Here is a 19,174-nt window from a genome sequence, read left to right as displayed (position 1 = left end):
TAGGAGATACCACATCAACATTGTTTACATCGGATAAAAACCGATGTTAAAACTCAAAAATACCCGATGTGAAAACTAGTTTTTCTAGTAGTGCCAGCTGAATTTTGATGCGTCAGTTATGGAAACAAAGGAGGCAGGGGCTGGTTTGATAATCAGAAATAGAGACGGTGAGGTGCTTGCAACTGCCACTGCGACGTTAGGACCGGTGCTTTCACCGGTATTGGCGGAAGCTCTGGGGATGAGGTGGGCTCTTGGGTAGGCAACAGAACTTGGTTTTCGGCGAGTTTGGGTAGAGACAAATTGCTTGGTGCTGTTTAATTGTTGGGGTAGGCGTCAGGATGGCTTGTCGCACCTGGATGTTGTGGTTCATTACTGTTGTTTAATGCTTTCTAAATTTGGTGTTTTTTATTTTCCTTTTGTGCGTCGAACTGGCAATATGGCTGCTGATGCCAAGGTTATTAAACTCTAGTTTTAACTCTTAAACTCTTATGAGTTTACGATCCTCGGTAACCAAAACGAGTTAAATCGCAGTAAACTCTCTTTTTTATAAACTTGGGTGAACTCGGGTAAACTCGATAAACTCAGCTAGCGAGTTTACTTACGAGTTCACGAGTTTGCATAAAAAAAGGAGAAAAATCATTTATTTATCAAAATGACAATATTTCATGACAAAGTCTTTGCAATACTACTTTTATTATTCACAAATCAATCCTGCTTTGTGTCTCTTTTCCTCTTTTTTCTAACATTTTTTTGTTTGTTTATTGTGTACAAGAGTGTGCTACTGCAATATTTCTAAAATTGTCAATTATTTTGTTATTTTAGCACATATTTTTAATTTTATTGGTATTTTCACCATTATTGTTGGTTTACGGGCACTCCACGAGTTTACGTAGATTCTCGAGTTTGACAACCTTGGCTGATGCTTTAGCTCGTTTATCTTTCGTTTGGGTTGTATGGTTTGGATAGAGGAGGCTCCGACGGAGATTACCTCCCTCATCCAGAATGATGTTCTTGCATCGATGGCTTGTTTTTAATTGAATGAAACTGAATTTCAAAAAAAAAAAACTAATAGTGTTGGGTAAGCAATCTACACTATGCCTTAGCTTCTATTTATAAAGCCGATTCTAATACGACACAACTCATTTGGCACTTTGACCTACAATTCATAAAAAACTAGCTTCGATTGCATAGGTTGATTAAAAATAGTGCCGGCTAAGTTGAGGCTATGAACGATATACAAAATAAAAAACTATGTATCGATCATGCAAACGCTAACGTTAGTTGTCAATAGGTTAAATAAATAAGTTGCATAATTGAGTGAGCTTTAGAATGGTGATGTCCCTTGACGGTGTTAGTTCAAATTATAATGGCGATAATTCAATAGACGTTGCAACGCGATAGTGAATGACAACGCGAGAGGAGAAGGCCGGACAACGAAATTGGAGAAGAAGAGGTTATTAAGCGGTAATTAGTATTTCAACTCAAGAAGTTCCGTTTAAATTTTTTAAAAGCACCCATGGATCAAACTCCTAATAACAAAATTGAAGGTTTTATTCGATCTTCACGATAGGTTGTAACTGAGGCCTTAAAATTTTGTCGGCTTTTGATTGACCAGATTACTTTACCCATGTTGTTGAGAGGGGTTGTTTCTTAACATATCTAATATATATATTTCTCCTTTCTAAAAAAAAATTAAATTAAAATAATTATATATCAGTACTAAAAAGTAAAAACTTAGGAGGCCAATCAAAGGACAAAAAGGAGGTAACCCAACAACAAGGGGGTTCCAAGAGAAGCTCATCAATGCTATACCCAACACAGGCCCCAAGCAAAAACAAACCTATAAAAACTGAATAAAAAGAAGGCTCTCAAAGTCAGGAAATAAACTAATAAAACAAACAACTCTCAGACACTAAGAAGATAACATCGTCCTAAGTTCTTCTTCCAACCCACAGATACCTTGGAGGCCAATATTGCTTTGGTATTCAAGACATGAACCTTTCCCGATAAGCTGCATCTGAGGGCGCAGGCTCTAGTACCTCTATAGAAATAGGAACGTAAAACAAGTCATCCCCCCTCCATCAAAGCCGAAGACCTAGTACCCTCAGAGGAAACACCATAGATCGAGAAGGTCTCCCTATCTTTTTCTTCTTAGGAAGTCCATGATTCCTCGTACCAATCCTTTAGAAACCCCAAAGTCCTTTTGAACAAACTCACTTTTCTTCATGATAATAACCTCATTAGGAGAAGGTAGGGATAACCAAGCATCCCTTAAGATTAGACCATCCCCCCGCGCCAGTGATCGATCGACCCAAATAGAAAAGAATGTCTACTCTCAAAATCTAAGGGTGTCATATGATGCCCAAAGACCTCTGAACTTCTCTCCACCACCGTCAAATGGCCGCAAACGAAAGTCCTCATCTTCAAGACAACCTTTATTAACCTGAACAAGATCTCTAAAACCCCAAAAAGATATACCCGGGAAGGGAGCCTCGACCATAACCCTTTCCTTCAACTCACCAAGGAAGTTTTTTACCTCAACCATCCTCTACTCAATAGATGAAGATAAGGCCTCATGAGGTACCACTAACTTTCCGACTTGAGCATCCCTCCAAAGGGGAAACCTCAAACTATGACTACATTGTGTATATAATTAAGATTAAAATACACATGGACCCCCTTCAAGGTTTGTCGAAATCAAATTCACCTCATTCTTGTTTAAAATATACAATCCACCCCAAATATTTTAAATTTTGCAATAGAATATCATCATCCGTCACAAAATCCACATAATAGAGACTTAATTCATGAAAGGATGTTTTCCGTCGCAAAATTTGTCACTAATTTAAGTCCCTTTGTTTTGGCGATGAATTATATTTTCATCTCCGAATCCATCGATAATTTTAAATATTTGTTGAACTTTGCATGAAGTAGTAACGAGTTCTGGAGAAGAAAAAAAATTTGGCCCTAAATTAGATGGATTTAAATTAGTGACGGTTTTTGCAACTAAAATTATATCTTAATAAAACCATTCACTAATTGTGTCTCTATTATTCGGATTTTATGACGGATTCTGATATCCCGTCGTAGATATTGAAAGAGAATGTGGGGGAGTAAAGTTTGACAAAAGTGAAGTGAGTCATTTTGAACATGTGAGTGTATTTTATTCTATCATTATTCTTGTCATGGATCATACACTAAATAAAAATTAAAGTAAATTTTTGGCTAAAAAGCACTTTTGACCCCTGATGTTTTAAGTTTGTGCAAATTCTGCCCCTACTATATTTTTGTCGATGTTTCTACTCCTCATGTTTTCAAACAGTGCACCGTCTATCCCTCCGTCAGTCAAACGTTAAAAAACTAACGGAATGAGCTGATTTGGCTTTTTTTTTAATATTTTTTGGACCTGTCACGTGGAAATTACAAGTGAAATTGGAAAAATGGGGTATGGGAGATTCAAACTCAAGACCTGTAAGTCGCAAAACATGCATTTAACTAGTTCAGTTACATACATAATTGATATATACATCAAGAGAATTTAATTTATATCATTTCTTTGATCATCATCAACTTCATATATATACTCCTCTTCATCTCTTCAATCAAGTCAGGAACCTCTTCTGAGAAATCCTGACTGACGGAGGGGTAGACGGTGCACTGTTTGAAAACATGAGGGGTAAAAACATCGACAAAAATAGAGTAAGAGCAGAATTTGCACAAACTTAAAACATCAGGGGCAAAAATGCTTTTTAACCTAAATTTTTCATTGGAAGCTAGTCCTTGTCCGATATTAAAGACCAGTCAGAGATAAGAAGGCCAGCAAACCAGTATACTTGCTTCACTACCAATATTGGTATCCTAGGACAACGAATAAAAAAGCCTCCACGACAAGTTGTGGGGTCTTAATTTGAAGGTTCTTCTCATAACCACTAAGCATACAAATCCCACGGGATCGGAGTGACTTAAGAATTTTAGCAGAAAGAGCCCGAGGTTACATATAGTCAAAGTTTGTAAACAATGTTTTATGAGGATTTTGAAATTTTAGTTTCTTATCGGATTAAAATTACATCTAAAATTACTCTTTTGGTCCTTGAAATTGTAAAGGGAACCAAACCTGATCCCTGTAAAATTTTCGCATCGAATTGGGTCCTTAAAATTGTTTTTTTAATCTAATTAAGTTCTTTTGCTCAATTTTGACCAGTCAACAGTCCTATGGCAAGCCTAATCAGCTAAGGATGGTCATGTGAACTTTTTCACATCAATTTTAGTCCCTTAAAAAATATTTTAATCAATTTTAGTCTATGTTCTTCCACCTTCTTCCTCTTCTCCATAACTCAAATCCTAAAACCCAGAAATTCAAAACCCTAAAAAAATTATATGTTCATTATATTCACCTTATTCTTCCTTTTGAATTTATGGGATTTGAATTATGGAGGAAGAGGAAGAAGATGAAGGTGGAAGAACATGGACTAAAATTGATTAAAATATATTTCAAGGGTCTAATATTGATGTGAAAAGGTCCATGTGACTGTCCTTGGTTGACTAGGCTTGTCACTGGACTGTTGATCGGTCAAAATTGAGCAAAAGAACTTAATTAGATTAAAAAAACAATTTTAGGGAGCCAATTTGATGTGAAAATTTTACAAGAACTAAATTTGATTTCCTTTACAATTTCAAGGATCAAAATGTTATTTAAGCCATAACCTTTCTAAAACTTTTGAATAATTTAACTTTATTTCCTCACTGCCTAAGTGAAGACGCTTATGTGTCTGATGAAGTTTTATTTGGCCAACAAGTGGCGATTAATCATTAGGTATATGGCTAGGATATAGCGACCTGACCATTGCATGGGCTAAAACACGTTTTATAGGCATCATACTTAGCATATTTATCTTGTAGAGACTCTTGGGCTGATGATTTATGAGAGGCACAAGAAACCAATTAGATTAGGATTCAAAGCACCTCCACTATAATAAAAGAGAGGTCATTTACTGTATAAATAGACTTTTTACTCATTTATAACATAGCAACTTTATTCACTCTGACTTATATTCTATGTAAGGTTTCCTATTTAGGTGGTCTTACTAGACAAGAACAAATACTTAAATTATATATTTATTTAATTAAATATTTAGAACAATATGATATAAATAAAATTGAATACTTTGAAAAGAATGAAATTGCCAAAAGTAAAAAAATTGGGTTACAACAATTACAATTGGTGTGTTATTTATAGTGTAACAAATTAAATACACATTTTCTTACTTTAAAAAGAGTTCCAACGGTCAAAAAAATAGCATTGACACATATTTTCCATTATAAAAATGGCCCAAAACTAATCCGAAAACGACGAAAAGGGTAAAAATTGTTAAAAACAGGCCAAAGTGCCAACAAACAAAAAAGTATCGGCCTAATCGGTCATTTGGAGCCCAAACAAACTCAAAACCGGCTCAATCGGTCACAAATTTCATTGTTCACTGACTCCCTTTCGATGATGCAAGCTTCACAAATCTCTTTCTTCTCAAACTCGAACATTATTAATCTACATTTTCCCACAAAACGGACCCTTCTTCCACCTGATCGAAGCACGTGCAAGACAAATCTATGAAGTTTAGATCGAAGCACATGCAAGATGGATCTGGCACATGCATGTCGACCACCAGATCGATGATCTTCAACTGATTTGTTGTAATTTTCTTCTTCTATGATCTTCAGTTGTAGTTTCTTTTCTTCTTCTTCAATTGTAATTTTTTCCGCCTTTATGAATTTTTTTTCCTCTTGTAAATAAATGGAATTGATTTGTTCACAAATTTTCTATTGTTTTTCAATTCATGTTCCCTCTTTTGTTTACCATCTATCAATCTATTTCTTTTCCTCTAGCCTTAACGGTTGTTGAATCTTTAGTGAAAGAGAAAAAATATTTTTTATCTAAGAACATAATAAGTAAAATACCTTAGGAAAAGGATTTTTTTTTCTAAATAATGCAAAAAAGTTTTTTAATTAGCAAAAAGGGGCACAAAAAAAATTATTTAGCAAGATGGGGTACTTTTAGTGGTTCCGCGAGTTTTGTTGCGTTTTCCATGTATTATTTCTGAAAAAGGTCTGACTGATTGGGAAATGATGGGGTGCAGGGTGATTGGAAACATCATTGCTTTATGATGGTTGACCGTGTGGGATTCGCAAGTTTTCTTGCGTTTTCCATGTATTCTGAAAAGTTGATGGCAATGATGGGTCAATGATGGTGGCAGGTTGGCAGGGTCAATGATGAAGATTGGTGTCGCAAGTTTACCTGCGAATTCAGATGCTTTTCAGGTGGCAGTACTGACATGGAGGGAAAGGAATGACTAATATTGAATTCTCGATTTTTTTTGCGAATCCAGGATATACAAAATGACAAAATAAGCGAGATTGACTGGATTCTCAATTTTTTTTGCGAATTCAAAACACTATAAGTTCAAAACTTGGAACTCCTGAGTCTCATAACTTTCTTCTACGAAAAATACACTTGAATATTTTCAAAACTTCAATCTCCTGCATTTCATAACGTTTCTGTAACGAAAAAAACCTTTGCAATGGATCAAGTTATTACTTTTGTGTATTACGATGGTAGGGTTGTCCATGGCGACCAAGGTGCCATATTTCGAAGGTCGGAGAAGGTCCATGCATCTGAAGCGCAACATTACCTTCGACCGTTTGAAGAAGAAAATCCACAAAAGGTTGAACCTGCAAAGGAACCAGATGATTTCTAGAGTCAGCTCTAGATTTATGACGACACCGAATCCCATTTTTTTTACGCATTTTGAGATAGTTGATAATGTTGATGTGCAAGTCATGATGGATGCATTTAGTCAGCAGTCATATATGGTTCAGCTGGAGCTGTATGTTGAAGTTACTGAAGCTGGAAGTTCATCAATGTCAGTGCCGACGTATCTGTCGTCTACTCAACCGAGACCCACTGAAGACGGTGGTAGACATGTTGTTGATGAGGAGGTTCTTGGAGAACCATATACTATGCCTTTTAGCGTTATGAGTATTGAAGAGGCCAATATCGTCGTTCCTTTGGATGTCGCAGTTAATTTGGGCGATGATTATGACTACCGCCTTGACAATGATAATGTGGACGGTGAAGTCATTCCTTCAGACGATGACCACAATGAAGATGAAAGAATGCAAGAAGGAGGTGACGAGTCTGACACAGGCGAAGAGGGAAACCGACACTCTAATCCTCAGTCTCATATGACACCTCATCCTGCTGATCAACCCGCGGCACCAGTGAATTAATGTCAATGTTGAAACTCAAGGTATGTACAATCAACATATCTCATCAAGCGTTGTTTTTTATAAATATATAGTACTTGATATATTTCTATAATTTTTTAGGCCACCCAAACACGGCCCCATTCTGGAGTGCTTCTTCGCATTATACATATATTAACTGGGATCACCCAGATGAAGAAACTGATTTTTATTCTGAAACGGATGTGAATGGATCATGGAAGCTTGGTGATGACTTATGTAAAGGTTTGGTTTTTGAAAACAAACGTGTTGTACAGGATGCCCTGTTACACTATTGTCTTAGACTAAATCAAACTTATAAGATGAGTGAATCCAAGCCAGAGTACTTTACTGCAAAGTGTCAGAAATCCGTAGATGGCTGCCCGCGGAGGATAAGGGCACATCTATCCAAGAGAATTGGTAAATGGACCATATCCAAATGGGGGGATTCGCATACGTGCTTAAATGCGATGACTTCTCAAGACCACAAGAAGATGACGTCAACCTTCATGTCCAACTACATTCTTGGTATATATTGCTTACATATGATTACTATGTCGCTACACATTTACAAATATGAAATTTCTATTAACTTACATTATTTTTCTTTTATGTCTTAGGCATGGTAAGTGCCCAACCAACTATCCCTATTTCCCTCATACAAGAGAGGATAAGTGGTCAGCTCAATTACAAGGTGTCATACTTTAAAGCTTGGAAGGCGAAGCAAAAAGCACTTGCTCGCGTGTTCGGTGATTGGGAGGAGTCTTACGACCTGCTCCCTAGGTGGTTGGAATATATGCTGAGATTTTCCCCTGGATCCCATTACGAGTTTGTCACAACTGACTATAAGGACCAGTATGACAATGTTGTTCCTGATTTCAAGAAATTTGGTCGAGTGTTTTGGACGTACAAACAATGTTGTGACGCATTCAACTATTGCAAGCCAATGATACAAATTGATGGCACATTCCTCTACGGAAAATATAGTGGAACTTTGCTTATTGCCACGACACAGGACGGGAACAGTAATGTGTTGCCTTTAGCTTTTGCAATTGTGGAGGGAGAAACACTCGGTGCTTGGACGTGGTTTCTTCGTCTGATGCGTGTGCATGTCACCAGGAAACAAGGGATATGTCTAATATCAGACAGACACGCCAGCATTCTCTCAGCAGAGGGGAATCCGTCTAACGGGTGGCAGCCACCAAACGCTTATCATGTGTATTGCATTCGCCACGTTGCCAGCAATTTCAACACCAGGTTTCACAACACAGAGCAAAAAAATGAACTGATAAATATGGGTAAGTTTGCGTCTGTTCATTAGTTCAAATTTTTATTTTTTTAATATGGAATATTGAAATTTGTTTGAAATGTGCAGCTTACGAGCCTTGCCCATATCTTTTCGAGCAACGCTTAGCGGCTTTTCGAGGGCACAACACAGCTGTCCGGCAATGGATAAATGACATCAGCAATGAGAAATGGAGCCGAGCTTGTGATGTGGAAGGTCGTAGATATGGCCACATGACCACGAACTTATCTGAGGCTGTGAACAAAGTGTTCAGGGGTGCTAGAAACTTGCCTATCACTGCAGCAGCAGCACAACAAAGAGTCGGCGACATATATTGTAACAAGGTCATGGAGGCCATGACAAAGAATGCGACGATTGCCCAGTCTCACATTGTGCGGACGTATAGCATAGATAGGTCCAGGTTCGAAGTAGAGGAGGGATTCAACCAGCAGAACCATCGCAGTGGTTATACGTGGCGACTGAACTTAGATGAAAGAACTTGCGAATTTGGACGCTTCCAGACATTCAAATATCCTTGTTCACATGTGATCGCCGCGTGCGCCAACCAGAGTTTAGACTATCTTCAATATGTGGACCCTGTTTATACGATTCAGAACATTGTGGATGCGTATTCAGGGCAGTGGTACCCCATTGGGAATGATCTGAACATGCCGCCCAGAGCTGGGCCTAGAATTGCTCCAGATCCTGCCAAAATACGGAAGAAGGGTCGTCCAAGGTCTACCCGTATAAGAAATGAGATGGACTTGAGGGAGACTCAATCTCAGCCGAGTCGGAGATCGGTGTCACTACAAAGATAAATATGTTGCTTTAATTGTGCAAGCTCTTAAATTAATCACCGTGTGTAAGCTTGAAGTGTAGTCCAAATGCATGTAAGAAATAATTATGTTAGAGCTTAAACATTGGCTCATTACTATTGTTTCTAACTTAATATGAATTGGATGCTAGTACATATCAAAACAAGAAGGAAAGAATTTAATAGTATAGTATTATATACTCGTATACTATATGCATATATATATATAAACTAAAAGTTTAATGTATAAACTAAATTTTTATTATATACTCGTATATATATATAAACTATATAATACTCGTGTATATATATATAAACTATATATATTATATATATATATATAAACCCAAATATATATTAAACACTAATATATTACACACCAATATATTACACAACAACTTTAAAGTCTAAAATATATTACACACCAACTTTAAATTCACTAATTATAAGTAAATGATACAGCAAATCAACAATTTCGACAATTAGGATAAGGACGGTCTCTTGCATCCCGGTATGGCCTATCTAGGTCTCCCCCTGCAGCTGCACGGTTCAAGTCCAGTTGGAAGTTAGCCTGTGTCTGCTGGAGCTGGGAAGGGTCTATATCTTCCCAGAATTGCGGTCGAGGAGGATCCAGCAATTCACGAATTGCAACACCATCCCAGTCACCCATTGGATTCCAAGTATCTGGACTAACGTCTTGCATATGCACTGGCGGTGTTTGAAAGTTGTCATAGCCATGTTGTGACCCAGCAAATGACTGTTCACCAACAAAATTTGTTGATGACACAAATTGTTGAGAATGCATGTGATCCATCAAAATGCGGTGCCGGCACATATGGCTGAGACTGTGAACTGTCAAAATGCGGTGTCGGTATATATGGCTGAGACATGGATCCATCAAATTGTGTTGAGGGAGTATATGACTGAGATCCATACATTGTTTGAGTCTCGGGCATCTGCATCGGTGTCTCTTCCTGATCATCAGGAACCCCAGAGGACCCCGCCCCATAATAGTATGGTCGGTATGTCTCATTCAGATCAAGGGGGTACAATGAGTACTGTCCATGTGGAGGTGGTAGTGTTCCCCCCTGAATAATAACATGTTCGGGAATCTGAGATTCTCGCCGTCTTCCAAGACCTTCCCCTTCTTCTTTTCCAGTCGGCGGTATGTCATTTGTGGTTGCGTGTGTAAACTCCATTGGAAAGTTAGGAACCGATGCAGCGGGATGAGATATCCTGTCACTTGCATGACAAAGTGTAAGGCAACGAGCAGCTTGGTTCTGAAGGTCATGATCCGTGTATAGTGGGCGACCTTCAGGTGTCTGTCCATACCATACATGCTGAACGCGCATAACCTACATTATTAATAACAGAGTGAGGATGTTACGTGCATATATGAATAAAGAAGTAAAAATATCACAACAACTTAAATATAATAACCATTTGCCCTCTTGCTGCAGCCGCACGCGTCAACCAACGAACATAATACTTGTCGTACCAAATCATGTACTCATCATTTGGCCCAACAAGAGTATTAGTCTTGGGTTGGTTAGCCAACCTCTGGTGCCTCTCCGACCACAGCTGTATAAAACCACGCATGTTATGTACCCAATCCTGCTTTTCCTTCCCTTTCAGAGAAATATCATGCATTTCATTAAGTTGAGACGGTGCATCCGGTTCAGGTTGAAACATCCCGAATTGTTGCATAACTCGATCCGGTTGATGCAACTCTGAAACGTGATAGAGTACCATTGGCACCACAGTTCTCCATAAATGCATGTTTTCTCGACAACGTTCCGGAAGCCCATTGAGAACACGATCAGAGTACGGCTTCCACACAAACTACATACACAAGAAGGATAAGAATTTAAATGAAAATAAAGATAAGCAAAGTACGACATCCACACAAGCTACTCACGTCATTAGAACTCAAATCGTCTAATTTGGTGCGCCACCACTCGATTTGCTTCTTTGCCCACTTTATTGGTTTTTCCGGGTCCGGGTCCCTCCATCTGTTTAATATATAAAAAATGAATGAACCGTAAAGTTTGAATTTAAGGAAATGAAATTAGCAACAAAATTTATTATTTAAATTATGTGCATACCTTGCCGCGAGTGGGAGGCCACGGTGCAGCCTCGGTGGATCCGGGCCGATTCCTGGAATCCTTAGCCATGCCCACACTTGTATCAAATAAGCACAGCCGCCAATCTCTGTACGTGAAGCACCGGTTGCATAGCACAACTCATGATAGAGAAGTGCTAGTACGGCTGAACCCCAACTATACTTTGCGGTCTCCTCAAAGTCTCGTAAGAGAATGAGATATCTAAGAGGGACATGTGAACCGGTGTGGTCACATAGTAAGAAAGTACCAATTAGTCGCATGATGTATGCTCTTGCAGCATACATAAGTTGTATCGGGTCGGCACCGCCTAGATTATGAAAATTAAATTGCTCACCTAGCCAAACCAACTTCAAGCCACCTCCTTTGATAGCACTGGCGGGTGGCACCACTCCGAGCAAGTCCTCTACAAGCTCAGACCAATCACACCAAGTAACTCCGGTGACAGGATTCCCATCAATGGATAAGCCAAGATGAACAGCAACATCTTGCAGAGTGATAGTACACTCTCCGAACGGCATATGGAACGTGTGTGTCTCAGGCCTCCATCGCTCCACCATAGCTGATATTAAAACTTTGTCAAGTTTCAGAGACCCAGCTAAGGCGGCTTCGTAGAATCCGGCTTGACGAAGGTGGCCTACAATTTCAGCGGGAATAAAATCTCGAAAATCCCGATATTTTCTCACTTTCAGAATTCTATTTATTTGGTTCCACGCACCAATAGACACGTGTTTGCCATCTTTTTGCAAATACAACACACTATCATTCCTCGGACCCAATTTGACCACTTCTTGGTCGGCCATTTAGCTTGAGAGAGGTTGAGGATGAATGAAATTGAACAAAAGGAAGAGGTTGTGATGAGAGTTGAGGTTGTGAAGAGGTTGTGATGATAGTGGAAGTTGAAGTTGGATAGTGGCGGTCTATTTATAGGGGTTTCAGACCGCCACTATTAGCCAAGTCAATTCGCAACAAATGTTGCGAGACCCATGTCAATCATGCATGCATGCCTCGTGTCGCCCATGCAAAATCAGTTTATTGGATTCGCAACCTTTCTTGCGACACCCATCATTTACCGGTCAAAACCATGTCACCCTGCCAACCTGCCACCATCATTCAACCATCATTTCCAACTTTGCTTTTCAGAATACATGGAAAACGCAAGAAAACTTGCGAATCCCACACGGTCAACCATCATAAAGCAATGATGTTTCCAATCACCCTGCACCCCATCATTTCCCAATCAGTCAGACCTTTTTCAGAAATAATACATGGAAAACGCAACAAAACTCGCGGAACCACTAAAAGTACCCCATCTTGCTAAATAATTTTTTTTGTGCCCCTTTTTGCTAATTAAAAAACTTTTTTGCATTATTTAGAAAAAAAATTCTAGGAAAAGACTTAAGTCTTAATATTAAGAACCAAGATCTCCACATCAGTTTTCTTCAATGAGTTAAGAATATAAAATCTGATTCTTAACTTAAAAACATAAACTTAAGATCGTGAGTTCAAGTCAATCTCTGCCCGAGTTATTCCCATTGGTTTGTAAGTGCTATATTATGGTCAACAGAGCTAGCTGGAAACCCTAGAGTCGTTGCTAACTAGCACCAATTAACTAACGCATGACACTATTGTTTTTCCTAAGGTTTAGTTGCACGTTTTCAATTCTTTTACTTTAGAAAATTTTATGTCATCTCTCAGCAATAAATTAAGTATTTTGGGATTCTAAAATAATTAAGGTAAAAATGATAAAATATTTCACTATCCACTAGGCAGGATAATGAAATGCAAATGTTTTGTACACTTTTGTTTACGAGTTTTGATGTATTATTAAAACACATTTTTGCAACCATTATATTTCATTTTTATAAACTATCTCATTTTATCGCCAATTAATGCCGTCATGTTAGAGGTTATGAGTTTAATTCTTATATTTTCATGGGTCGAATTCTTGAAACTCTTTTTGTATTTAATAAAATTTTAGTAGATTGATAACTTCTTATGAGGATTTTCTGGCGCTCTTATATATGATTATGCCTTTATTGATCTCATATGCATGCTAACTAGTGGTGCTTTGTCTAATAGTTTGGAAGTGTTTTCTATGTGTTTTACCACTTTTGTTAAAAAAACTATCTCATTCTATCTTTCTTTTTTCATATCATCACTTATTATACTTCTTCTTTATTCCTTTTTCTCTTTTCATATTCATATTTCTTTGGGCTGGGTGAATTTCGTGAATTGATGAAAGTTACTTTAGTTATATGGGCCAGACTCCAATTAAACTCCATTATATATTATGCCTAAGCTCACTTAAATTATAGGCCGGGAATCCGTAGGGTCCTTTTCCCATATGAAGATATCGTCACCGCGTTTTGATAATCTATAAACTCTATAAAAGGAGAGTTTGTGCAGTCTTGATGGCAGAGTTTGTGCAGTCTTGATGGCAGAACTGTCATTCAACAAATGAATGTACATGAACTACAATTTTAACATGAGTATTTCAGTCAATCTTGAAATAATTAGATAGAGAATCAATCTTGGTCGTCGATTATTTTTAATCTTACCGTCTATTACGATTCTACACATCTTCCCTTCTCATTCAATGATTCATTTCACGTTAACGCATCCCGTCTTCGACAACGATTTCGTTACACAGATGATTCCTCTAATTCACCGTCCCTTCAAAACTTATGGCCTTTAATTTCAATCTCCTCTCCCTCAAACCAACCATTATTCTTCTTCTTCTTATCCATCCCTCACTTTCTACCGCGGTGGCATATTTCGCTGTTGAGGATGACACAGGTTGCGTCCCCTGCATCCTCTGACTCAACCACCTCTCACACCGTCGGAGACCTCAGGATCTGCACCTCATCGTCGATGCCGCCGCAAGCTACACCACGTTGGTGAAGTTAGGGCTGTTGTCTGTGATCCGTGTGACCCGGCTCTGAATGGCCACCTAATTTGATGGGCATCTATAAAATCATTTTTCTTCTTCCTTTCATCTTAACGTTGACCATGTAGGTGAGTCTGTGTGTTCAAGTTTCCATGTTTTTTTATCAATTTGTGGTTTCTTATTTGTTCAGTATCTCTATTCTGAACTAAAAAACTTTTGATTTGCACATACAGACAATTTAATTTGTATTACAGTAACCCTTTCGTCGGGGTTTTCGATCTTCCTTTCTTATGAACACCGTAATCTCACAAACCGCCAGGGTAAGCAAGTCCTTTCTCTTCTCTTATTTAAAATTGAATTTTCGCGACCGAGATTCTGAGTGATAATGCTGTAGGTTTTGGGACTTGCAGGGTGATAGTAGAGATAGAAACTTAGAAGGGAGTCGCACAACTATGTGGGCATAAGAGAAAGGCGTGCCATGAAGGTAATCGTTGGACTTTTTACATATGAGGATCCTGTGTTTTTCCTTTAGAGAGTAAAATTTTCAGTAGATTTTTTTTTTATTAAGGTGTAAAATCAAAGGAGTCTTTATCCACTATTTTGTATGGTTTAAAAAGTCTGTGGCGCAATAATCAGATAGAAAGTGTAATAAAGGGAGGAGAATTTATGAGAATTGACAATTGAGTGAATTTTCTGTTGTTGGTTCACATGATGGTTACAAACTGATAGATAAATGGTTATCCAGGGGAATGAGAATGCGACAGAGGACTTCAAAGCTCATTTGAGATTGAGAAGACAGAGGTTAAAAATTTCAATATTTTTTAACTTTGAACGGTTAAAAAGAACCTTATGGCAAAATCTTTTTTATGAATCTTGATCTCAATTATCCCTTTCTTCCATTTCTTCTTCTTAATCGACCTTACTATTACATTTATGGTCTCATCTTCTATTTTTTGTTGGCTAAGGAAAATAGCTTTCACAGTTTCTCTGTGTTCAATTGTTTTTTTTTTTTGGCTCATATTTTGTGTACACGGGTGAACATGGAGATCAACAAAGCAACTAGAGAATCTATGTTATTTAGAGAGCCTTATCTTTGTATTTGTAAGTCGTCTTGGACTCTTATGTCTATGATCGAGAGCTGTGACATGTAATTGGGGGTTGTTATTTCGAATTTCATATGGCTCCTGCTTTTTCTTCTTCCTCTTCCCATCTCCATTTCCTGTTTCTATTTCATTTATAGCATGCAAAGAACAGATTCATTTAGCCCAGTAAGTCACCTTCTATTTTGGTCTTCTATCTTACTTTTGGTTGACTTTTCAGATAAAAAAACTAATTTGACCACCATTTCATCTGCAGGTTCCTTTATATGCGACAACGATCTTCACAATCATCACCTATGACTCCGGTAAGAACCACACATTTATTGCCTTTATTCTGCCATTTCAGTTCCTCGAATCGATTTCACCATTATTTCTTATTCATTTTTGGTAAGCTGCGAATTTCATTTTTATAGAAACATAAGATATTACATAAATCTACTTTTCAGTGTGATTCTTTTTTATTTCTCAGTGTATTCTATTTTTTTATCCTTATTTCTTTATCTCACCAAAGTTTTGTTCTGTTTCATATCATCATGTGAAATAGAAGTGGTGTTTTTGTCATGTTGCAGGATGTCTCTCTAATAGAAGTTAAATGAGGACATTTACATGATACTGTTTAGAAGTTGCAGCTTTTTGTTCCATTTTAGCCTAATTAGTACACGAATCAATTGAAGAACATCAAAGGCTTTGAGGGAATCCAAGGTGAAGTCATTCAGATTATTTTAAGTGTTCCTTCTATTATATGTGCACACAACATGAGATGCCTTATTATTTCAAGATTTTAACTGTTACTTTAGGACAATGGCAAACAAATTTGTTTATGTGTTTCTTCCTCTCCTTATTATAAGCTCCTTATTATAAGAATTCAAAAGGTGGTTGCCTTACAGAAGAATAACTTTTTGTTGCTAGGTAGTTCCTTTCTCTTGATTTGGTTTACCTACTTATATTTGCTTTCCAACATCTGAAAAATTTTCAGGTACGTAAGAAGATGGCTGAACATCCCCCCATTTGCATAGGTAAAAACATATCTGTCATTGGGTTTTTCTGGGTTTTCAGGCATATTTGTCGTTTTCTTTCACGAAATCACAGGTTAACCAAGTTAAAATGTGTTTTGTTCGTGCATTCTCTCTTTGATTAATGTTAAATGTTCTTCTCAATAAGAATCACATTCCATTTGTTGGCTTATAAATTTTGAGATGTTTTATTTTGCTAACTGCGCCATTTTTGTTTTGCTGATCTGCACCTTTCTTTACGCAAAATTCATGGCTAAATTAGCTTAAACTAAGCCACTTCAATGGAATCTTACACTGCACATAATTAGTACAAGATTTATTAGCAAATTGCAAATGAAGTGTACATAATTTTCTCAAGAAGGCAGCAAGTTAATCTCAAATCATAGAAGCCTTGGTCAATTATTTCCCAGACTTACATTTTTCTCAATAAGAATCACATTCAAGTTGTTGGCTAATAAATTGAGATTCTTTTGTTTTGCAGTTTTGCTAACTAAAACCATTTTCATTTTTGCTGATCTGTAGTCTGCACCTTGCTTTACGCAAAATTCACTCTTATGAGGTACCTAATCCTAGAAGCAAAGAATTGGATGTCTGTCTGAGCTTGACAACCTCAATTGTTCAAGGATACTTTTTCAGGTCATAGAGCATCCTTGAAAAAGATGTAATCTATAGATGGATGTAATGAAAGATGCTTGATTCATTTAGCATGCTGCAACTTTCCAAGGGAGTGTTGCATGCTGCAGGGTGTGAATTCATTTGTTAATGGATTGAAAGATCTTAAGAAGGCAATTTGATGAAACATATTTAAGAAAATATGCAATGTTTGCATTATGTGATTGAGATTATAGATTGAACTTTTCTAATAGCATTTGATTTTGAGCTGGGCCTTTCAACTACTTATTTTTATTGACCAAATTGTTGAATGCACGATCTCAGTAAGTTTAATCTTTTTGAATAATGATGATTGAAATAAGGGTTCTATTCGTTGAACATGAATGCAGATAAATATTTTATTCCGTGAGTTTGATTAAATCTCAAACTCTTGAACTATTTATGTTTTTATGTTATCTTTGGCCATGTTTCTCCGAGTCATCTTAGCTGCTGTTTTCATTTGGGTTTTGTAAATTGGAAAATATTTCTCTATTTCTCCCACTTTCTCATCTTTCCTTATGGAACCTTGAAGAAACGATCATTTTGGTGGCTACAGGGGCTTCTCTTACTTTATCAAGTTGTGGGGCATCATGGGTTAAGCTGTTTCTAAATTTAATTTCGATAAATGTCATCATTAGGGGATTTTTATTCTTAGTAGTGTCGTCTTTGTTGTTTCCTAGGGTCTTTTGTTCATGTAAAAGTTAAGTTTTAATAGAATTGCAATTAAAGAGGAAATTAAAATACACTTTAATGTGAGAATCTGAAAGATTGGTACTAAGTTAAAAAAAATCTTACATGGTTGTTGATTTTCGTGAACAAGTAAGAAACATCTTAATAACCTCCAAAAACATTTAAACACATAATTATTGTACAAACTACTAGTCCCTCCGTTCCAAAATGTAAGTTGTTTTAGAATTTGTACTGTATTCCAAAATATAAGTTGTTTTGCAAAACCAATGCATTTTTTCTTTCTTTCTTCCTTATATACCCTCATTTAATATTATATCTCTTAATTACCACTTTCAATTTTCACCTATCACAACTCTCATTATCCACTTAACCAATAATAACATTTCTCTCTCCTTAATATAACACAACTTTAAATAGGGGTATTTTAATAAAAAAATTATCAATTAATGAGCTCTTAAACAATGTGCACAACCTATATTTTGGAACGGAGGGAGTATTATTTAGATGATGCTTGATTTTCTTTGTAAATAAAAAATAAAAATGAACTTTTAAAATATAATTCAAAACTAAAATAATAAAAAGAGTGTTGAGAAATTTAAAATGAATTAAAAGTAAAAGAAGGTAGCTTGATTAAAAAAATGTGCAATTTAGAATAACATAATAGAAATTAATTGACCATGTTTTTAATGAGAATTGTTAATCTTTTATTTGGTCCAACCGCAATTCAATTCATGATCTTTTCTCCTTCATTCTAAAAAATATCACACACATTCATGGCCATAATGAAAATTTAAAAATTCTCTTCCTTAGTAGTAAATTAATTAAGTTAACGGTAAAAAAAACCCTAAGCAGTACAACTATTTTTGTTCCCTGTGATTAATTTGTGTTTATTGAAATGTTAGTGGTTAATATATCAGTTAGGAATCCCAAAGAACATGACTATTAGTTAGAATTTATAGTATATATTAATCCTAAGTCTTAACTTTAACATAAATTTGATATCAATGCCAAATAATTTATTAATGTTGATTTTCTAATTTAAAAATCAAACAACACATTCATGGTCATAATGACAATATAAAAAACTACCTCAATGATAAATTGATGGAACAATCTTTGCACTACAACTATTTTAGTTATATGTGGTTAATATCATAATATGTGTTTATTGAGAGATTTAATAGTTAATATGTAAGGAATTCAAAAGGACATGATTAGTCAGTTAGGATTTATAGAATATTTTAATCCTAAAAAATGAAAGATTATTATTTTTACATTAAATTTGATATCAATGTTGGAAATTTTTTAATGCTGAATTTCTAATTAAAAAACTATG

General features: G+C 36.5%; 2 protein-coding genes and 1 long non-coding RNA gene across 9 annotated transcripts; 2 read left to right on the top strand and 1 right to left on the bottom strand.

The window, feature by feature from the left end:
• The first annotated feature begins 6,142 nt into the window (after positions 1-6,142).
• Positions 6,143-9,545, top strand: LOC130738381 (uncharacterized). Its single transcript, XM_057590352.1, has 4 exons — positions 6,143-7,301; positions 7,381-7,803; positions 7,896-8,573; positions 8,651-9,545. The coding sequence occupies exons 2-4, from the start codon at positions 7,599-7,601 to the stop codon at positions 9,376-9,378; spliced, it is 1,611 nt and encodes a 536-aa protein (XP_057446335.1). The 5' UTR covers positions 6,143-7,301; positions 7,381-7,598; the 3' UTR covers positions 9,379-9,545.
• A 1,302-nt stretch (positions 9,546-10,847) lies between these two features.
• On the bottom strand, positions 10,848-12,212 carry LOC130735460 (serine/threonine-protein phosphatase 7 long form homolog). Its single transcript, XM_057587438.1, has 2 exons — positions 11,480-12,212; positions 10,848-11,386 (listed from the first exon to the last, which is right to left on the bottom strand). The coding sequence occupies exons 1-2, from the start codon at positions 12,052-12,054 to the stop codon at positions 11,242-11,244; spliced, it is 720 nt and encodes a 239-aa protein (XP_057443421.1). The 5' UTR covers positions 12,055-12,212; the 3' UTR covers positions 10,848-11,241.
• Positions 12,213-14,062: 1,850 nt separating this feature from the next.
• Positions 14,063-17,362, top strand: LOC130738380 (uncharacterized). Of its 7 annotated transcripts, none has more exons than XR_009019370.1 (8): positions 14,063-14,512; positions 14,618-14,704; positions 14,795-14,868; positions 15,130-15,652; positions 15,741-15,789; positions 16,054-16,186; positions 16,461-16,500; positions 17,020-17,362. It is a non-coding gene; the product is annotated as an uncharacterized LOC130738380 (long non-coding RNA). The 7 variants fall into 7 exon arrangements; XR_009019368.1 differs by having other exon boundaries at positions 14,064-14,512; positions 16,029-16,186; XR_009019369.1 differs by having other exon boundaries at positions 14,064-14,508; positions 14,779-14,868; positions 15,130-15,789; positions 16,029-16,186.
• The last annotated feature ends 1,812 nt before the right edge of the window (positions 17,363-19,174 follow it).

The sequence above is a fragment of the Lotus japonicus genome, chromosome 2 (assembly GCF_012489685.1).
Source record: "Lotus japonicus ecotype B-129 chromosome 2, LjGifu_v1.2".
Classification (NCBI taxonomy): Eukaryota; Viridiplantae; Streptophyta; class Magnoliopsida; order Fabales; family Fabaceae; genus Lotus; species Lotus japonicus.
The sequence above is the reverse complement of the archived record's forward strand: the minus strand, read 5'-3'. Positions and strand labels throughout refer to the sequence as shown.